At 44.9% G+C, this 20784-nt stretch overlaps 1 protein-coding gene across 2 annotated transcripts in view; it reads right to left on the bottom strand.

The window, feature by feature from the left end:
* Window positions 1-20365, bottom strand: part of Ppm1l (protein phosphatase, Mg2+/Mn2+ dependent, 1L) — a 273903-nt gene extending 253538 nt beyond the window's left edge. Inside the window, exon 1 of one of the 2 annotated variants that reach the window (XR_015663170.1) lies at window positions 19306-20365. Coding sequence is in view for 1 of the 2 variants with exons in the window: in NM_001107681.4 (NP_001101151.1) it covers window positions 19306-19704 (399 nt within the window). In the remaining variant the exon portion in view is untranslated. 2 annotated transcript variants of the gene reach the window in all.
* Window positions 20366-20784: the final 419 nt, after the last annotated feature.

Here is a 20784-nt window from a genome sequence, read left to right as displayed (position 1 = left end):
GTGATGGTGATGATGATGGTGATGACAGCCAACAGTTAAAGAACTATGGTGGTGGTGGTGGTGATGGTGATGATGACAACTAACTCTACAGTGACAGAAAGCACTATGGTACCAGGCACTATACTGAAAACCTTTATATATACATTTCTTAAGATCACGTAGTATCCTTACACTTCAAACAGGACTAGACCACGTGTATGGACCCGATAAATATGTCTGTCTACAGTAGAATATGGTGACTCATTTCTCAAATCACAGCCCTTAAGTGACTGAGGAAGCTTGGGCCACACAGAGAGACTCAATCGCAAAACAGGAAAGTCCGTCTATATTCTAGTTACAACCAGCCAGGACACTTGGAGAGCGGGCTCTCCACTGCTGCCTTGAGCTGAGGCTAACCCTCTACTCGGTCAAGAGGGAAAGAGAAGGTGCGAATCAAACCAAGCCTCAAGATCTTCCCTATAAACATCTGCTCGTTTCAGAGGTGAATGGGTCTTCAGACAGGAACACATCAGCTGTGAGCGACCGCAGCACAGAATAAAACTAGGGAAGCGTATTCAAGCTCCTCACTGCTGAAGGTTCACAGTACGCAAAGCCAGCTTAAGTCAGTCAGTCAGTAGAGCACTTGCCTAGCATGGACGAGGCTCTGGGCTCCATTCCCAGCAACCCATGGAGTCAGAAGGATCAGCAATTCAAAGATATCCAAGGCTACATACATGTGTGGCTACATGTGCATGTGTGTCCAGGGGGGTCAAATATCAGTGATGCCATCCACCATGTTTGAAACAGTGTCTCTCGCTAGCCTGGAGCTCTCACTGTAGTCTAGACTGTGAGTCTGGGAATGGACGAAGAGCCTCATGCCTGCAGAACAAACACTTTAAGGCCTTTAAGGGGCTCAAGACATGCTTCTTGCAACATCTAGTCCTGGTGAGAGGACCAATTCCTCAAGCTCCACACTTCTCAGCTGTGGGCCCGATACTCGGCTGTATGGCTATCCTGGCCATGAAGAATTTTGAGCAGCATAGGTGGCTCGATTCACCAGAAATCAACATGGCCGCATTCCCCCACAATTCCCACACTTTAGACAGTCAGTACCTTCCCAAGCACTGCCGAGAGAATGCAGGGGCGATGTACTGTCACACTCAGGACCACTGGAACGAGCCTCAATCCCAGCACACCACTCTCCTTACCATCGGCCTCCTCTCCCACTGTGCTGTCCTGGACTGTACTCATTGCTTTATTAGCAGTATTTGCTCTGCATATCAAACAAGCACCATGTTCTTATTTTATCTCCCCCAAGCCTCGGGTAACACTATATTGGACTGACTCAGCACAAGGTCAACCTAAAATGGACTCTAAAAGAAGAGGGCTGATTCTGAACAAGGAGCACACGGGAGTTGATTGTCCAGCCTGGTCATGCCCGATCTGAACATCCACAGCCCTAAAAGCAGTAGCGCGATGCTCAGACGGTTTACATCTGAGCCTTCCAGGTTAGCACGGCCTCATTGGTAGAGCCTGTCCCAATATCTCAAAAGCTAAGAAATCGGAAATACTTCTGTCTATTAAAGTATTCTAGATGAGGGATTTTCATTCTAAATACTTATATAACCTCTCTGTGAATTTGAAATAACAATTTCAAATTTAAGGGTATAAAATATATGTTAGAAATGTGAGAAATGTTTGCATTTTGCTATCATATATGTGGCTAAAACCTAAAGAATATAGAGAACCCTTAAAACTCAACTGTAGAAACAAATACCCCAACTTAAAAATGGGGAAAGAATGTCAGACATGGGGACACATGCCTTTAATCCTGGCACTTCAGAGGCAGGAGGCAGGGGGATCAAGAGTTTGAAACCAGCCTAGACTACATGAGACCTTGCCTCCAAGAGAAAGTAAAGTAAGGCTGAGGGTGTGTTCACAGATGCACAGTGCATGAGGGCATGGCTTTGATGTTCAGCACCGCACGAATCCCAAATAGTGGTGCGGTCTGTCTGTCTGTCTGTAATCCCAGCACTCAGGAGGCAGGAGCGCCCTGTGGAGGATGGGCAGAGGTGAGGTGTGGTGGCAGCGACACCAAGAAGAGTTACTGTGTTTTCACTCTCACAAAAGCCTTCCCCAAATGGAACATGGCCACTTCTTAACCTGTACTTTATACAAACTGCTCACTTTAAAAAGTTCTAAATGCTATTCCTTTAACTAAAAAATTCACATGGCTGAGAGGGGACAAAGAGAGAGGGGTTAGGTAAAGGCAAACTTTACTCTTTATAAGATATTCCCACACTATCAATAAATTGTTTTCTGTCCTATCGGGTATCTTCTCTGGTGATTCTCTTTTTTGCATATAATTCAAAAAACGTTTAAGTTGTAAAGCAGCCTCAGAGGCGTCCCTCAGTAATCACAGCACTCGGAAGGCTGAACAGGAGGAGGACTGTATCCCACCTCTGAGGCCAGGCGGCGTAAAAGTGCATAGTGAGTGTTGCCAGCCAGCCAACAGAGTGAGGCTCCATCAAGAAAGAAAAAGAAAAAACTGTGAGTTCCAAATCTCAAGTGTATGAGTTAAAAATTAAAAAGTCAGATCCTTCAGAAAGATTACAGAAGATAACAAGGGAAAAACAAAAAAGGGCTTTCAAAACCCCAGGTTCAAAAACCGTCATACGACAAAAGGCATTTTGTTAGGTAGGAAGATAGCAGCACCATACACCAGTGTGAGAAGTAGGCCACTGCCAGGGGCAGCCTCGCTTGAATCTTAACCTGGAATACAAGAAAACAGAGTTGTAAGAAACCAAGTCGCCAATGTTTGCGGGCCCTGATCTTGTCTTCTGTCCACCGTCTGCCACCTGCTTGCTCAGTTCTCTAGCACATTTCTGTACCTCTGGGTCTCTCTCCTTTCCACAGGCAAGGCGATGGCTAGCACTACGTACCTTAAAAAGCTGACACACACTACAAGACAACTCAAGCAGGCTACCAGAGAAAAATGGAAGCATGTGCCCACACAAAGCTTTGTACATCCAGACCCACAAAAACACTTAGCTCAAAGGCCTAACAGGTGAACATTGCTGTCTGTCCGTCTATTTGTCCACCGTCTGTCAGTCAGTCAGTCTGTCTGTCCGAGACAAGGATTCCCTGTCGCCCTGAATGCCCTAGAACTTGCGTTATAGACCAGAATGGCCTCAAACTCAGAGATCCGCCTTCCTCTGCCCCAGAGCACTGAGACTAAAGGCATGAGCCGCCACCACCCACCATATTTTTAACAAAATCTGGTTTCCATATACTGGAACACAACTCGGGAATAAACTTGAATAAACTGAGCTGGAGAGAGTTGGTCCAATGGTTAAGAGCACTTGCTACCCTTGCAGAAATCCCAGGTTTAATTCCCAGCACCAATGTGGCAGTCCACAACCATCTATAGCTCCAGTTCCAGGGAATATGACATCTTCTTCTGACCTCCAAGGGACTCAGGCACACACACAGTGCACATACATATATAATACATATGTACATAAAAATGTACATACATACATACAGGCAAAACACACACACATAAGATAAAATTAAATAAATCTCTTTAATTTTAGTGGATGAACTACAAACGAGCGCGTTGTTTTACAAGTTTACTGAGGGGTGAAACAACAGGGATCGCAAAATGGCTGAGTACAGGGAAAGGAAAAAGACACACTGTGTGCTTACATGAACAGAAAATGTTGTAGAATTCACACTGGTTACAGTAGTGAAAGGCAGACTGATGGCTATCCCATGGCCAAGGGCAGGAGAGGACGACAGAGGTTACCTGGTTGCAGTCATGTCTCCACGACTGCATACAAGGCTGGCAGAACTGCATAATTAAATAAGGAACTCACTGTGTGTCAACTGCACCTCGTGAAACCTGACATGACTGGAGCGTGGACTCTTACTAAACGATATCAATGTTGATTTCTTTTTAATGAAGAGGATGATTGTCTTTATCCCTGCTTGCACTAGGAGTGAGGACATCTCTCTGGCAAAGCACAAACACTCTTATCCAACTATGGCTTTTTTTTTTTTTTTTTGAGACTGGGTTTCTCTGTGTAAAGGAACCTTTTTTTCAGAGGGGACAACAAAACAAAACGCTATTTGTCTTTTCAAAGAATTTCCTCTTAAGCAATATTCCAAAATGCATGCTTGCCTGCGATTATTCATGTCTAAATCTGTTTGCACTACAACAGCCTTGGGAATAAACAATTTCTGTCTCTATGCTGCACCCTGAACCACAGGAGGGCCTGAGACTCTAAGGGGAGGGCACAGGGAGCAGCTCTCTGGCAGCTGGTAGGCTCTCCGGCCTGCGCCCTCAGGAGTTACTTCGGATCTCTCTGCTAAAAACAGTAGTTTCCTTTTCCAGAATTAGTAGCTGCCTTCTGAGTCTTACACTTGAACAAACCCAGAACAAGACTTTTACCAAAACAGGTTAGGCCTGAACGTACCGTTCTATGCTCAGCAGTGTCCCCGGGATGGCAGACAGGAAGAATGCCTACTGTTCTGTCTTCTGAAAACACTGGAAAATAAAATCCCCCTGGGTCCTCCAGCCACAGGGAGGAAACACAGGCAAATACAAACTTCTATGTACTATAGTAAAAATTACCGGGCTGTGCCCATCTCTGTATTCTTCTATATATCCTAAGTGATGCCTGGCGCTTAGGTTAAAACAGTGCTTCCAATATGGCGTTATCATTGTCCTCCCAGAACTGACTTTTAAGACCGGTCATCAGGTAAATTCAACTTACTATAAACTCCAAAAGCTGCTATTTATTCTGCTTTGAATCTCTGGAACTTCCAGACTAAATTTCCTCAAAGTAAGGCTATACCAAAAGACATATCTGTGCCTGAAGCCTTGGACTATTACTCAGTTATGGTACTGAAGGCACAGAGAAGAAGTACTGTTTGCCAACCTCCAGACGTTCAAGATCTAAAGGACCATAAAGTTATGTTTACATACATAGATTTTATTCTTTCCTAGACAGTACTTTGGATAATATGCATTTATAACTATATATTATACAAGCTATATATATTATACAAATTACGTATGCTGTTCTTTATGAGCAATGTGACTAATCTTTCGAGAGAAACCATTTTATTTTTAGGATAAGGTCTCTCTCACTCACTATATAGCCTTCAAACTCAGAGATCTGCCAGCCTCTGCCTGCCAAATGCTAGGACTAAAGGTGTGCTCCATCACAACCAAATAACTAAGGGAATAATTTTTTAAATAGCAAGTTTCGGATTAACTAACACCTTTGCTGTCTAAAAGTGATGTCGAATATAGTCTCCCTATTATTAAAAAGTAAAGTGACCTATTAAGATTTATTGCTTCAAAGCACTAAATGCTCACTGGCATTTATAAGAGCCAAAATCGGAAATATTAACATTGAAAAGCACACGCACACGAGTGTTGATTTCTCCTCCAGAGAAGTCATAGTTGCTCTGACTTGGTGAGAAACGCATAGGTAGTATCTGATCCAGAGATGGGGACATATAGATCATACAGGATCATATACATCCTACAGGAAGGGAAGGGTACGAACGTGAACAATGTGGCCTAAAAAGGACGGAACCTCTGAAGAAGCCAGTGAGCTTTCCGAGTTATTGTGGAGTTGTGGAGTCTAGCTGGGTGCAGACGGTCTTCCTGCCGCTGGGAAATGGGGTTTGTCCACCTGGTGCTGCAATGCAGTGCAGGTACCGTGCGAATGGCTCCCAAATGACCTTCAGGAGCCCTGTGCTTCCTTGTGCTTTTGGAATGGAAGAAACTAAGTCTCATTCTTAACATGCTCAACTACCAAAGTCCCTCTATCATCCTAGAAACAGTAGAGGCTGCTGAGATTTCATTCAATTGGCTTCTATTTCCAAGGCAGAGAAATGGAAAGATATTGTTCTGGTTAGGTCTCTATCGCTGTGATAACACGCCATGACCAGAAGCAAGCTGGGGAAGTTTGTTCGGCGTGCAGTTTATAATCGATGAGTTTATTTCAGCTTACAGATCAGTCACGGAGGGAGGGCAGGGCAGGAACCTGAATGCAGAAACAGCGGAGGCCGTGGAGGAGTGCACCTGCTTGACTTGTACAGTTTGCTTTTTCTACTCTGGGGCCACCTGCCCAGGGGTGGCCCCTCCCACAGTGGGCTGAGCCCTCCCACACCAATCATTTATAAAGAAAACGCCCCAGAGCCCTCCTCTGGCCAATCTGATGAAGGAAAACATCACCTTGGTGGAAGTTTCCTCTTTCCAGATGACCCTCGCTTGCGTCAAGTTGACAGAAACAAAAGTCAGCACAGATATAAAAATATTATCAGAAAATGAGTTTTTGACATTCATTCACTTTAAGTAGAATATCATCTCTTCATATCTCAAACCCAACTCTGTCATAACACAGACCTCTACTTCCTGGAAAACATATATATATATATTCAGTTTATCAATATATATATATAATCTTAATCTCCATGAATATTTAGAAAGTGTTTTGTGCTTTGCCTAGGAGAAAGGGTACACAAAGTGTTCCGGTTCACGTTATGGTTTGTGCGTGAGACGGGAAGTGCACATGCAGAGGTCAACGCACAACTTTGTCACGTCAGTTCTCCCTACTCAAAGACTGAGACTGGTTTTGAAGGTCCATAATAAATAAACCAGAATACAGCTTAATGAATGGATTCAACCCTTTTTGGAATGGAACCACAAAGCAAGCATCTTACCAAACCAAACATGCCACTGGTATTACAACAGATGGGAAAATGGAATTTTGCTGTTTAAAGTGAACAAGAAAATACAGATTGTTTTGGTCTCCCAAAAGGAAAATAATAAACTATCAGTACACTGGTACCCAGAGAAACTGCGCAGCCACTACCAATCCATATATTCATCCTAAAGCCTGTAGTACCCGAAGGAAACCAAACCTAACCTTCTTTACTGCTGTGACAGTCTGCACCAATGCTCCCACAGCTGCCCAGCAAGGAGGGGTTCTCTATAATGAGACAGAGACTGTGCTAGCAATAAATGGGGTGTCTCTGGACCTGCTTGAATGTGAGGCTCACTTGCTGACCTCAGACACCATTACTTCCATAACAAGGAGAGTCTCCCAGACAATTGCCTTCTGAAGATTCATCTACCGAGGTTTGCAAAGGGAACACAGGAACACCACAGACATGGGAGAAGTCTGGAGTGCTAGTGAGCAAAGAAAACAAAGGCAATGTCTGTGTTTTACTAGCCCGTGGAGCATCTATGGAGAGCCTGATTAACACGGCTTTGGGGACATATACATCTGCATCTCAGCAGCAAGGTCCCTTACTAACCACTGAGCATCTCGCCAGCCCAAAGAGACACAGAAGTCTGAATCTCAGCTTCAAACTTTAGTTTTACCACTTAAGGGCTATGGGGAACTAAGTAAATGACTTCACTTCTTATGGCCTTAATGTATACTTCTATAAAATGAGAGTAACTTACTACCTGACACACTCTTATGAAAAGTAATCTTAGGCAACATGCAAATGTACTCTGAGCGCCATTACCCTGGCTTGCTTTCTGTTGCTGTGATAAAACACTGACCAAAAGCAACTTACATGGGGTAGGAAAGGATTGACTTGGCTTATAGATCACGGTCCATCATTGAAGGAAACCAAGGTGGGGACCCTAGGCAGGAAGAACTTGGAGCAGAAACCACCCAGTTGCCCTGCTTCTGCCTCACTTCCCCTGGCTTACTCGGCTGTTCCTCACGCCTCTTCAATAAGTGGTGCTGGGGAGACTGGATATCTACATGCAGAAAAAATGAAACAAGACCCTGTGCCCTCTCTGTACAAAGTCCATTGAAATTGTCTAAAGACCTTAATATATGCCCTGAATATTGAAATCGCTACAAGAAAACACTACAAGACATAAGCAGAGACTCCTGCAAAAGACTTCAATAGTTCTGAAAAGCATACCAAAGCATCTACAAAGAGAGACGCCTCACAGATCGAGAGAAAAATCTTTGCTAGCTACACATCTGGTGGTATATCCAGAATATATGAAGAACTTCAAAAAGTAAAAGGCTAAATATTCAATCAGTAGATGAGCTAATGAAATGACCAAGCTTCAAAAGATAAAGCACAATGTCTAATAAAGACATAAAAAGTGTTGGACAGTTATGGCCATCAGGGAAATAAAGATTAAAACTATACCCACAGTCTATCTAAAAGAATGGCTACCATGAAGAGAAAAAAAGTCAGAGAAATATTACCAATATGCAAAGTGAGGGACCCCTTCCATACTGCCCATGGATAGTATGTTCTAAGTACAGCCATTGTGGAGGCTCCCCCCAAAAAATAAAAACAGAACGACCGTGGACTGGGTTTACAGCTGAGGGGCTCTCAACATCTCAACCACACTTGCCTGCCCTACTGAGCACGTGCAGCACTGTTTGTAACAGTCAAGCTTTGGAATCGGCTTAGTTATCCATCAAGAATGATCAGATAAAGGAAATGTAGCATATATGCATAATGGAGTTTTATATGGCCATAAAAATGAAAGTACGTCACTGGCTAGAAAATAGGTGCATCTAGAGACCTTCATCTTAAATAAAATGAACTAAACTCAGAAAGACGAATAATGTATGTCATTACTTGTTTGTTACCCTAGATTGTGTGCATACCTAAAACCAGGCATATACACACATATATACCATACATAGCTATAGATATCAAATATCACATGTAGATATATATTAAACATATGAGAAATACAAATATCATGTGAAAGCCAAAAAGAGACTAGAGTAAGAAAGAAAAAGGAAGTATATGAGGGATAGTATAGTCAAAATCCATGATATACATGAAATTATACCTTGTTATTTAATTTTATGTGTATGTATGTACACCACATGCATGCTGGAGCCCTCAGAGATCAAAAATCAGTCAGGACTCCTAGAACTGGAGTTACAGATGGCTGTGAGCCGCCACGTAAGCGCTGGGAATTGAATCTGGGTCCTCTGCAAGAGCAGTAAGCACTTTTAACAACCAAGTCATCACTCCAGCCTGCAAAGCAACACCAGTAAAGATGACAGAAAGCAAAAACAAAAAACAAAAAACAAAAAAAAAATCCAAAGCATAGTCGAAGCACTAAAGTATTATTGCATTAATTAGAATATTGAAAAGTTAGAATAAACTAAATGTATCAGGGAATAGCTGTGTTATTTAACAGCTATCAATTAAATAAAATATTATTACTCTATCGTTGAAAACGGTTAGACATAAAAACATAGGGGGCGACAACGCGAGTAAAGGTGCTTGTTGCCAAACCTCATGACCTGAGTTCAGTCCCTAGGACCCACGTGGTAGGACAGAATCACTGACTGCAGGCTGTCTTCTGACTTCTGCATGTATGATGCTATCATATGCAACATATTATGACAAATAAGTAAGAAATAAAAATATAAAGAATTCTGGGGTTGGGGATTTAGCTCAGCGGTAGAGCGCTTGCCTAGCAAGTGCAAGGCCCTGGGTTCGGTCCCCAGCTCCGAAAAAAAAAAAAAAAGAAAGAAAAAAAAAAAGAACTCTACTGCAAAAGAGCAGCGTGCATAGTGTGTTTACAGATAGCATAAAGTAATGTAAGACGGGACACGGTATGCACACCTGACACAACTATGCAAAACCATGTTTGAAAGGCCACCAAGGCCAACAAGCCCCACACCAACCTGGCAAAAGTGAATGTGCCAGGCTGAGCCCTGAAGTGGCTTTTTTTTTCTCACTACCATGCAGTTATATTATTGTACTCTCGTAATTCCAAAATTAATTTGTTTTTAAGTATAATTCTTGCAGCTTTAATATTTCATGTTACTTAATATTTATATTAATATTTAATATTAAGAGCACTGCAATATTATAAGTTACAGCACTTAGTAAGGCAATATTAAAATTAAACCACAAAAGTTTATCTTTAAAATAGCTAAAGGTCAAAATGAAAATTAAGAATAAAACAAATCAGATATTAACTTCAAGTTAAAAACACGTTTTTTTTTTTTTCTTCAGAACTGAGTCCCTAACCCAGGATCACTTAAGTATGAGATCAAATGATCACGGCCAATAAAATTTAAGTCACTTTTTAAAAACTTAGGACAGCTAGGTGTGGCAGTGCCCACTTCTAATCCCAGCATCTGGGAAGCAGAGGCATGCAACTCTCCTCTGAGTATGAGACCAGTCCGGGCTACCTAGAGCATTCCAGGCCAGCCAACAATACACAGGTTAGACACTGTCTCAGAAAACAAAAATAAAATCAAGACATTATAGAGTCCCTGAATCCTGAAAAGGCTATGCTCTGTAACAAAAGCTAAGACACCTGTGACACAAAATGATAAAAAGTGGGACTGGAGCACTGCCTGTGATCCCCACAGCACTGAGAGCTGAGGCAGGAGACAGATGGCTTCCAGTTCAGCCTGGGCCTCATAGCGAGACTCTGTCTCCAGGAAACAAAGGCCTTCCACTTGAATAAACCAGACGTGTTAAGTAATGCATATTTTCGTTGTTTTAAAATGCATCCGCATAGGAACATAGCAGGGATAATGTTTTGAAAATTCAGAGAGCACATGGTCAGCACATGTTTTATGAATGCCAGAAACTCTGCCATTTAAAGGAGCAATGGCTAGGAAATGCCTTGCCAGATTCACCACTGTCTGAGTGATGCTCCTCTGTCCACTGGATGAGGCGCTCTGGGAAGCCTGACAGCTGACGCGTGGTCCTTCCCTCCCAGCTCCTCTTACTGCCATAGCCCACACCACCCTGCACTGGCCCAGGAGTGGCATCTAGCTCTCCCACCTCTCCCGGCACCCAAAGCAAATCTTCCTGAACACAGACGAAGAGCAGCACTGCTAAAGCAAGCACTGTTTGTGTTGCTCAACAGCCAGTGCCTTCAAATACCGTAGAGGACAGCCCTGGGTCCTCAGCCGGAGTCCCAGGCAATGCCAATGATGCTTCAGCAGAGCCTCCCCTGATCCTCGCTTGTATATATATGCCCTAACCCCCAAGCCTGGACTCACCCACCTTGGATCCTAAAACACTGGGTACATTTTATCATTGTATGTCACAAGCAATTGTGACTAGTAATTGCTTAAATATCAAAATGCACTATTTACTTTTAAAAACTAAACTAGCAGGACTGGAGAGAAGGCTCAGTGGTTAAGAGTGCTGGCTCCTTCTACAGAGGATCAGAGTTCAATTCCTAACACAGCAGCTCAAGCACTGAAGTTGCAGGGGATCTGGTGCCCTCTTCTGGCCTCTATGGGTACCAGGCATATACATGGTACACATACATGCAGTCAAAACATGTGTACACATAAAAATAAACAAATCTTTTTAAGAAAGAAAGGATAAACTAGCTAGATCTAGCTATGTGTAGTCATTTGTGACTATAACTTCCGTTATTGGAGAGGCTGAGACAGGAGTATCACTTGAATTTCCAGGGTCAAGGTCATAGTCAGAGTAAGCATGGGTAACACAGTGAGATCCACCCTCAAGGAACTAATGGATAATGCAACCACAAAACCCAGGAAGGACTTCTAGAAATTGGACAGAGGGCTAAAGGTGGGGCTTAATGGTAAAGTACACAGTTACTATACACAAAGTCCTGGATTCGATCCCCAGTACATGGAAGAAAAAAAAAAGTGTGTGTGTGTGTGTGTGTGTGTGTGTGTGTGTGTGTGTGTGTGTGTGTGTGCATATTTGAAATAAATCAGTAAAAGCAGGCATTTCTGTGACAGTTCCAATGTCCCCTGAAGGCTCATGTGCTGGCGGCTCAGTCCTCACGTGGTGATGTGAAGAGGATCATGAAGGTCCTAGTGAACCATCAGTGAGTTCACAGCTGAATAGCCTGCTCTTGGTGAGTAAGGGACCTCCCTATTCTCCACCCATCAGCTGCCGGGAGAAACTCGGGTGTCTTCTGCCCTGTCCTCCTGCCAGGATGCGTCCTATGTGTCTTGTGTCTTGTTTGTCACAGACTGAAGGCAGTGAAGCCAGGCTGAGACCTGTGAGATGTGAGATGTTTTCCCCAGGGATTCTTGTCGCCCTGGCAGGAAAGTGACTAAACTAACATCCCCCACCATGTCCTTCTGAAAGCAGCGTCACTGCAGGATCCACCCCTGCAACAAAGTGTGCCCTGCAGTGAAATATTCTAAGCCACTTTCCTGATCTTAAAAAGCAAAAGAGGGTGGGGTGGGGATGGTGTCACCCTTAATCCCAGCACTGGAGAGATGGAGGCAGGTGGATCTCTGAATTCAACACCAGCCCGGTCTGCAGAGCAAGTTCCAGGACAGCTGGGGTTATGCAGAGAAATCCTGTCTCGAAAAAGTAAGAGAGGCTGAAGCAGGGGGATTTTAACAAGGGGCCAGTCTAGACTATACAGTAAGATCCTGTACAAATAACAAACAAACAAATAAGTGAATGAATGAATAAATAAATGAATAAATGAATGAATAAACAAGGTGGGCAGGCCGGAAGACAAAAGGACTCTAACAGAAGCAGAAACTGGGGGAGCCATCACAGAATCATCCCAACCTGTCAGGACAGTGACAGCTCCTTAGAAAGTTGAAGTCCAAGAATTTTATGTGATGGATTATCTGTTCCCAGTGCTGATGAGAAGTTTACTTTCCAAATAAATGCACTTAGCATAAAATAGACCATCTAAAACCATCATGTGTGCCAGAATGGATAGTAGTCAAATAAGGAGTTTCCAGAATGACAGCTTTGACAAAGGTCTGCTCCAAGCAATGGGCCACCTCCATGCCTAGATAAATCTGCCTTTTGCTCCCTCTAATCTACTGAAGGGGAAGAAAGGTTATCTTCCCCGTCTCCCTCCTAAAATGCTAGGATACCATGGAATGCCAGTTTTCTCTTAGATTAGTACCTCAGATTCCATAAGCTGGCTCAGACAGGCCACCACATACTTAAGGCTGATGGATGCCCAGTAGTTTTAAGATTCTACAACATTCCACCTCCCCAGAGTTAGAAGCTTCCTGAAGAGCCAGGGAAATAGCTCAGTGGCTGAAGTGCTTGCCACATAGGCCTGTGGACCAAACACAGATCCCCAGCACCTAGGAGGTGTGGTGGCCCACTTGGAACCCCACACTTAGGAGGCAGAGACAGGCAGTCCTAGGGGCCAGCTGGCTAGCAATATTAAGCAAGGTGCAGGATCAGTGAGAGACCCTACCTCAGTAATTCAGTGGAGAATGGTCCACGTGGCATCAATTTCTAGCCTCCAGATGCATATACACATACATGCAAGTATATATACACACTTGAAAGTATACATGCACATCACACACGCGCACACACACACACACACAAGCACACACACACAAACGCACACACACACACAAAAGCACACACACACATGCACACATGCACACAAAAGCACACACACACACGCACACACGCATAAGCTTCCTCAGGGCAGAGAGTGCACTGACTCATCTTTGGACAGCACACTGCTTAACCCTGTTTTCCACAAGTGGCACACCACACAGATAACAGCTGTTGGTGCTATTCAGCTGGCTTCCTTACCAATTTGTTAAAAGAAGCACAAGGGGGGGTTGGGGATTTAGCTCAGTGGTAGAGCGCTTGCCTAGGAAGCGCAAGGCCCTGGGTTCGGTCCCCAGCTCCGGAAAAAAAAAAAGAACCAAAAAAAAAAAAAAAAAAAGATGCACAAGGTCACAGGCAGTCTCCTACATTCAGTTGCCAAGATGTTCCCAAGAACAGGAGAGAGGAAGGAAAAACAAGAAAGACTTCGAAGAAAGGGGGGGACCTTTTTCGGAGGAATGCTAATGTACCATTTTAAACAAAAATAATTTATTTTCTCTTAAGCCATAAGATATTTCTCCTCAGCTGACCTCTAGGTCTCTTGCACACTATAACGTAAGAGTTAATCATCTACTAGCCTCAGATGTAATGTCTGGGAAGCAAACCATTGACGGTACTGCTTGTAATTTATTTAGTTAGAACTGCACCTTATTTCAGGGGGACCCAATGAAAAGTATCTAAATATATATTATACCACAAGACAAAAGACGTATATAAAGGGAGAATGAGCAAAATGGGGCAGGGAAACTGAATGTAGAAAAGATAAGCGATCCTGGAAGTGGGGTTAACATGCCAAATGAGTGTATCCTGTAACATATTACACACTTATAGGGGTTTAGCTCTTAGCATTTTTAGCAGCAAAAAACCCACAGGATGACTCAGTTGTATGATTCGACAGCCTTAAGATGAAAACAGATACGTATTAGGGAACTACCTCTCCCTTGGTCTTCATGAAAAGCATTCTATGTATGCTATGAACGCCATATATGCTATGTACGCAATGTATGCTATGCATGCTATATACTTGACAAAATCCTCAATAATGTCTTTGCAGTCCGTTTGTCAGGGCTTCAGAAGATCATTCGTCAGAACAACCCTCACAGGCAAAACGACAGCGCACAGTGACAAGCACACACGCTGAAGGAGAAGGCATGGTCCAGGAAGAGACCTGGGTATGAAGCTCCTTTGTGTCTAGATTTCCTTCTGTCTACACTAACCTAAAATAGAGGCTTCATACACCACTTACCTTTGACAATAAACCAAATCTCATGTTCCTGTCTGTTTTTGCTGAAGTGTATGTCTGTGTTTTTGTAGCATTCTCAGAGGAAAGCCTGGCTCAAAACAAGTGTGATTGTTCAGTTAGGAACCTGCGCGCCTGGATCCAGGCAAGCCTCCACGTGGTCTCACGTCTGAACCTCAAGACTGAAATCCCCAACCAGCACCTGAAGTATGTTCTTCTCTGATATGAAATGCGAACTTTCAAAACTATATGTTACAATATACATGACCTTTAATACAGGAGTGGCTGTTAGCATGTGAACATTAAAAAAAAATCCAATCACCTAGATAGATATCAGCCAAACATGCATCAAAGGATTGGTGATTTTCTTCTGTATAGTACTTTATATAAACAAACAAATGACAAAATGCCTTTTGCCTGAGGGTAAATTATAGGTGCCAATCATTTTCCTAGATGACATTCTAGGGGCGGGAGGGTTGTTTGTTTGGTTCAGCTTGTTGTTTTTTCGAGACAGGGTCTCACTACATAGTTCTGGCTGTCCAGAAACTCACTATGTAGACCACACTGGTTTTGAACTCACAAAGATCCAGCTGCCTTTGCTTCCTATGTGCTTGAGACTAAAGACTTGGGCCACGAAGCCCAGCCTCTTAGCTGATATTCTGAAGTTTTAAAAGAGCAAACTTCTTTTTTTTTTTTTTTTATTAACTTGAGTATTTCTTATATACACTTCGAGTGTTATTCCCTTTCCTGGTTTCCGGGCAAACATCCCCCTCCCCCCTCCCCTTTCTTATTGGTGTTCCCCTCCCCATCCTCCCCCCATTGCCGCCCTCCCCCCAACAATCTAGTTCACTGGGGGTTCAGTCTTAGCAGGACCCAGGGCTTCCCCTTCCACTGGTGAAGAGCAAACTTCTTATCTCCACTGCTATGATCTGAGCTTTGTTCATAACCTTTGATTGTCTTGATCTCATGTTATATAAGAAAATCATTATTTAGCTTCAGTTGGCTACATACACAGGAAGCCAGCCATATGCCCATAATATGATAGATAGGATGTTCAAAGGGTCCCAGAGATTCAAAAACAGAACCTGGTCTACTGGATTACAGAGAGGAAGCTCTTTTAGACCTTATACATCTAAGTAAAGTCACCGCCATCCAGTCGAATCTTCAGCACAAGTCCAGAGATGTGTTTGGGGGCGGGGGGAACACTTGTTGAACATGCTAACTCAATTCATAGGAGGCTGAAGTATAAATCAGAATAGCTACCGATTTATTAATTAACCACAGAGAATATTCCTTCTCAGTCATCAGAAACCACAAACCTGATAACCAGAATGCTACTTTCTCAATGTTCATGGAAGCCTTAGCTAATAATCAGAGGTTTTACCAGATGTTAGAAAGAAGGCACAGAGAATTAGTCCTGGGTGCCTCACAAACATCTTTCTAATGACGAAAGTTGAAACTCGCACAGGTAAACCATCCCTCCCTTGGCTATGGCTGCCACAGCATGGCAGACTTCCAGCTGTTTGAGCTGTCTTCAGTAACTCTCCATTGAGTCCTTCCAACACAGTAGGGCTGATTCACCTCGAATTCATTATCACCCCCTCTCTTTTTTGTTTTTTGTTTTCTTTAGATAAACTGCTCCCAGAAGCTGCTTAAGCAAGTGGCCCAAGGTCACAGCTGACGTGAAGAAACAGAGATTCAAAGCCAGCACCTGAGTCAAGCACACACTTTTTCAGGGCACGTGTGGCACATGCCTCTGAGCTCGGCACTGGGCAGATTAAAGCAGGAGAAGGGCCAGCCCCTGCCAGCCTACGCCCCATAGCTAGACCCGATGTTTAACCACAAATAGCCTTCCCTCTTCATCTTCTTATAGTCAATGGTGACCTCCTGGCGCTTTACCTCCTCTACTTCTCAGTCTGGTGTAAATGAAGTTCCCAGAACACTGGAAGCACACTGCACAGTCACTTTTGGTCTAACAGTCACTCTTATTAGACGGGGATTTCTCAGGAGGGCAGAAGTTCTGTCCGGTCACTTTTGTATCCCTAGAGGGCTAATGCATCTAGGTAAATACGCAAGCCTACTATCCAGTGAAAAGACCAACAAACCAAAAGCCTCAGACTGGCCATGTAGCCTGAGGGAGGGCACAATTTCTCTAGCTATCTGCACCTCGTCTAAAGAACAGGATGAATTGATAAGTAAGGATGAAATATATAAGCACAAGTCAAGTTCCCTTCTGAGTCTAAATCTGTGTGGCTTATTTTATCAGTATGAACTATCACGAATAAAATACAACTCATTTGGGGATGGGGATTTAGCTCAGTGGTAGAGCGCTTGCCTAGCAAGCACCAAGGCCCTGGGTTCGGTACCCAGCTCCGGGGGGAAAAAAAAAATACAACTCATTTAACCTCTGTGTTGTGTATGGCCATGTATGTGTACTTACATCCAGAAAAAGACACCTTTTCTGAGAGGCTGTAACTATCAATATATATATATATATATATATATATATATATATATATATATATATGCATATATATATATATAAACACACACACACACACATATATATATATATATATACATATATATATATCTCAACCTATAGATATAGATATATCACGCAGTGGCACCCTCCTCTGGTGAATGCTAAAGGAACCAAGAACACAAATGGCAGGAACTAGATGCTGGGACTGCCTTAAAACGATGTAACAAGAGAATAAAAAAAGAAAAAAAGCAAGAGAGAAGTCACTCAGCAGTATCGTTACTATCACCATCCCAATAGCACATTTATAGAACTCCCGATTTTTTTCTTTCTTCAGGTAAAACAAATGCAGAGACACTTACCTGACTGCACCTGATTGGAGGAGAAACTACAGCTACTCTATTTTTGTGAGAATTGATAATGTTAACTATTTTGCAAACAGCAAGAATTTGAACGTTAGGCACCATAAAAGGCATTTCACGGTTTGGCTAGTAGTGGTCACCTTCTCACTTAACACTTGTTTAGATGTGTGCAGTGAAAGTGGAAAACACTTTGAATTAAAGGAAAGTGTCCATTGCAGCCTTTCCAGGGCAGCGTATTTATCCAGACACTGCTAGGAACGTTTCAGCTGAAACTTTTCGCTCTGCAGACAAATGTAATCGTTCAATCGAGTGCAAGTGCCAATGTCACATTTAGTGTTCTACACTGCCCGGTGTTCTACAACACTGCTATTCCATCGAAACTTCCAAAGGTGTGCTTTCAAAAGCCAGAAGCAGATTATCTGCAACTGTTCTACTGCAGATTTATAATAACTATGTTTATTAAATTATTTACAGGGGAGAGGCTCACAGCTTGCTTCCCCCCCACTGAGTCTAGGCACATAAAATGACATTATGACTCCGTCATTAAACAGCCACCCTTAGTAATTGGTATCTTTTTGCTCACTCTGCAGTGTCTCCTATCTCAATTAGCCTCCTGTCTTTGAGCTATCCTGTGGCCAAGGGGAGGAGAACTCCAAACCATCCTGAGACTACAAAAGTACAACTTTCATTCTGAAGAACACATTATAAATGGGCAAAGGGCACCCCTTTGTTTGTTTGTTTGTTTGTTTGTTTGTTTGTTTAAAGATTAATTCCAGTCTTATCACCTAAGTTTTCCAAATGTTTGAAATGTTTGGTATTCTCACTGTACCTGGGCAACATTTGCAAACGGTGAGTGGAGAGCACAGATAAGACAACCAACTGAAAGCTTCCTCAGACCAAGAACAAGTAAACACAGCTCCCTGGAACCCATCCAGGAGCTGAAGAACCGTAAGACTGAGAAGGAAAGAGGAAGAGGAAGGGAGGGTAAAGGGAGAAAGGAATACTGCCAAGAAAGACGTAGGGAAGCGTGAAGCAATGCAACAGTTACAAGTGTCCAACTGAGGCAGATGTCAGGAGTTGCTCTGGAGACACATTTTAACACTCACTTCCTCTGGGCAGAAGGCCAAGGGCAGGACCTCTGGGAAACCTGAGACTCCACACGCCCAGAGTGTCGAATGTCACAGAAATAAGCCAGTAAGACCTATAGCGGGCTTTAGCCTATTTCCTGCTCCCAGATAAACCCCAAACAGAGGCTTATAGAAGGAAGAGGACATCAGTATCCCCAAGCTGGCCACCGCACAGAGGTCAGGTGTGGCTACCGCCGGCTCTGCGCGTACAGCCACCTCTGCAAAGGCTAGGCAACCAAATCCCACCACCAGCGAGGCACCCTGTCCCCGGTCCGATTGCTCTAGCAAAGTTGGCAGAGTTGAAAAGAAGCGTTGCAGCTAGGGAGTCCTTCCCTAGCGCCAAGGGAATATAAGTCACAGCTTCCTTCACAGGATCTACCCAACTGGTGCAGGCTTCTTCCCTTAGGGGTACACGGAAGACACTATCTTCCTTAACCCGCCTCGAACTCTAGAATCGGGACACTGAGGCCCGGTGATAAAATTCACTGCATCTATTACTCATTCTCCCCGGAAAACTAGCAGTTATTAACTGGCCTCTGACCTTGGGAACTTTATATTAAAAATGCCACGGAATATCCAGTGTGTGTCTCTCGGCTAAACTGAACGCTCTCGTATCCAAGAATTCCTTGGCAGGGTCTTGGGAACTTCACTCGCCTTTGTCATCACCACGCCCCTCTCGCCCAGATCCGACCCGCGCCACGCACTAGACGCCTGGTTATTTACACACACATAAACCCAGAGAACTCCTACCTCGCCGCCGTGACCGTCAAAGATTCCGAAGATGGACGGGTGCGTCTTGTTGGCCAGATCCGTTAGAACTTCGAAGCGATCTTCCATGTGGTCTCTCCGGCCCTGGATGGAGTACACCGCAACATTATGGCTCTTGAATTCCCAGGTCTTGGAAAACTCGGCCTCCAGCACATCAAGTCCTCCAAGACGATCGTTCTGCATAATCTCGGCCACCTTGCCCTTCACCATCTTCACCGCGTCCCGGCTGGACTTGACGATGGTCTTCACTTCGTCCGTGTGGAAGAAGTAACTCCACAGAGCCAAGCTGATGCACAGCAGAAAAAGCGTCTCGGGTCTCAGTAAGAAGTAGCGCATGATGCGACCCAGCAGAGACAGCAAAGTCATTGTATCCTCTATCATTTATTATCCCTAGAGCCCGACCAGCAGCAGCAACGCGCGCCCCGCAGCTCGCGGGGTCCGAGTACTGCGGGCACAGCCCGCGGGGACCAAGGCGGAGAGGCAGCCCGGGCCAATAGGATGAACCCACGGCGGCCCCCAACAGTCGTCCAGAACGATGGCAGTTTCCCTTTTGTCTGGGCAGCCCGGAGGCCCGTGCCCGCCGCCCGCGCCGCCTTCCCTCCCCGCGCTCTTTGTGAGACCGCAGCGACGGCGGCGGCGGCGGCCGCCGCGGGTACCGCGGGTGGGCGACAGGAATCAAGTTAAAGTTGCGCCGAGCCGCTCAGCAACGGTGAACAGGATTTCGGGGTGCCGTTGCCCGCGCGGTCCCGTTGGGGATCCCCCCCCTCGCAGTTCCCGGGAGCGATCGGCAGGTGAGGAAGCGCAGGGCGCAAGAGCCCGGCAGCGAGGGTTGCACGTTCCCTCGATCGCCGTTGCAGGCGAGCTTGGGGACGAGACAGCGGAACGCTGCGATTTCGTCACACATCCAGGGGGGTCCCCGAGACAATAAAAGTTTTGCCGGTGCCTGGGCAAAGGCAGGGGGACACCGAGCCGGGAAACGCAGCACGATGGGTGCGGAGCCGCCGGCAGGCTCTGCCTGCCTCTCCCCGGCACCTCGCAGCTCGGCTCGGCTCGGCTCGGCTCCGCTCGGAAGCTCCCGGCTCCGCTCGCGCTCGCCCCGCCCCGCCCCGCCCAGCCCTGAGAGCGGCGCTTCCAGACCTCGTACGGCTCTCACCCCGCTAGGAGCCCGAAGGAGCTCTCCCGGGCGCACGTGGGCAGCAGGCGGGTCGGGGAGAACCGCGGGGGTGAGCGGCGAATCCAGAGGCCCAGATCTAGCGGATTGTCAATTCTGCGTTGGAGGCCGGCTTCCGGGAACAATGAGACAATGACGTGAGTTCACTGAATGTTAGTTTCTTGGGCGGCACGGCTGCTCGCTGTGGAGCCGGGAGCTGTACCTGAGCGCCTCCCCCTCCGGCACGTAACACAATGGTACGGTCCACGCCAGGCCCTTCGTAGGGCTAGCGAGATGGGACATATTTCTCC

The sequence above is a fragment of the Rattus norvegicus genome, chromosome 2 (assembly GCF_021556685.1).
Source record: "Rattus norvegicus strain SHRSP/BbbUtx chromosome 2, alternate assembly SHRSP_T2T, whole genome shotgun sequence".
Classification (NCBI taxonomy): Eukaryota; Metazoa; Chordata; class Mammalia; order Rodentia; family Muridae; genus Rattus; species Rattus norvegicus.
The sequence above is the reverse complement of the archived record's forward strand: the minus strand, read 5'-3'. Positions and strand labels throughout refer to the sequence as shown.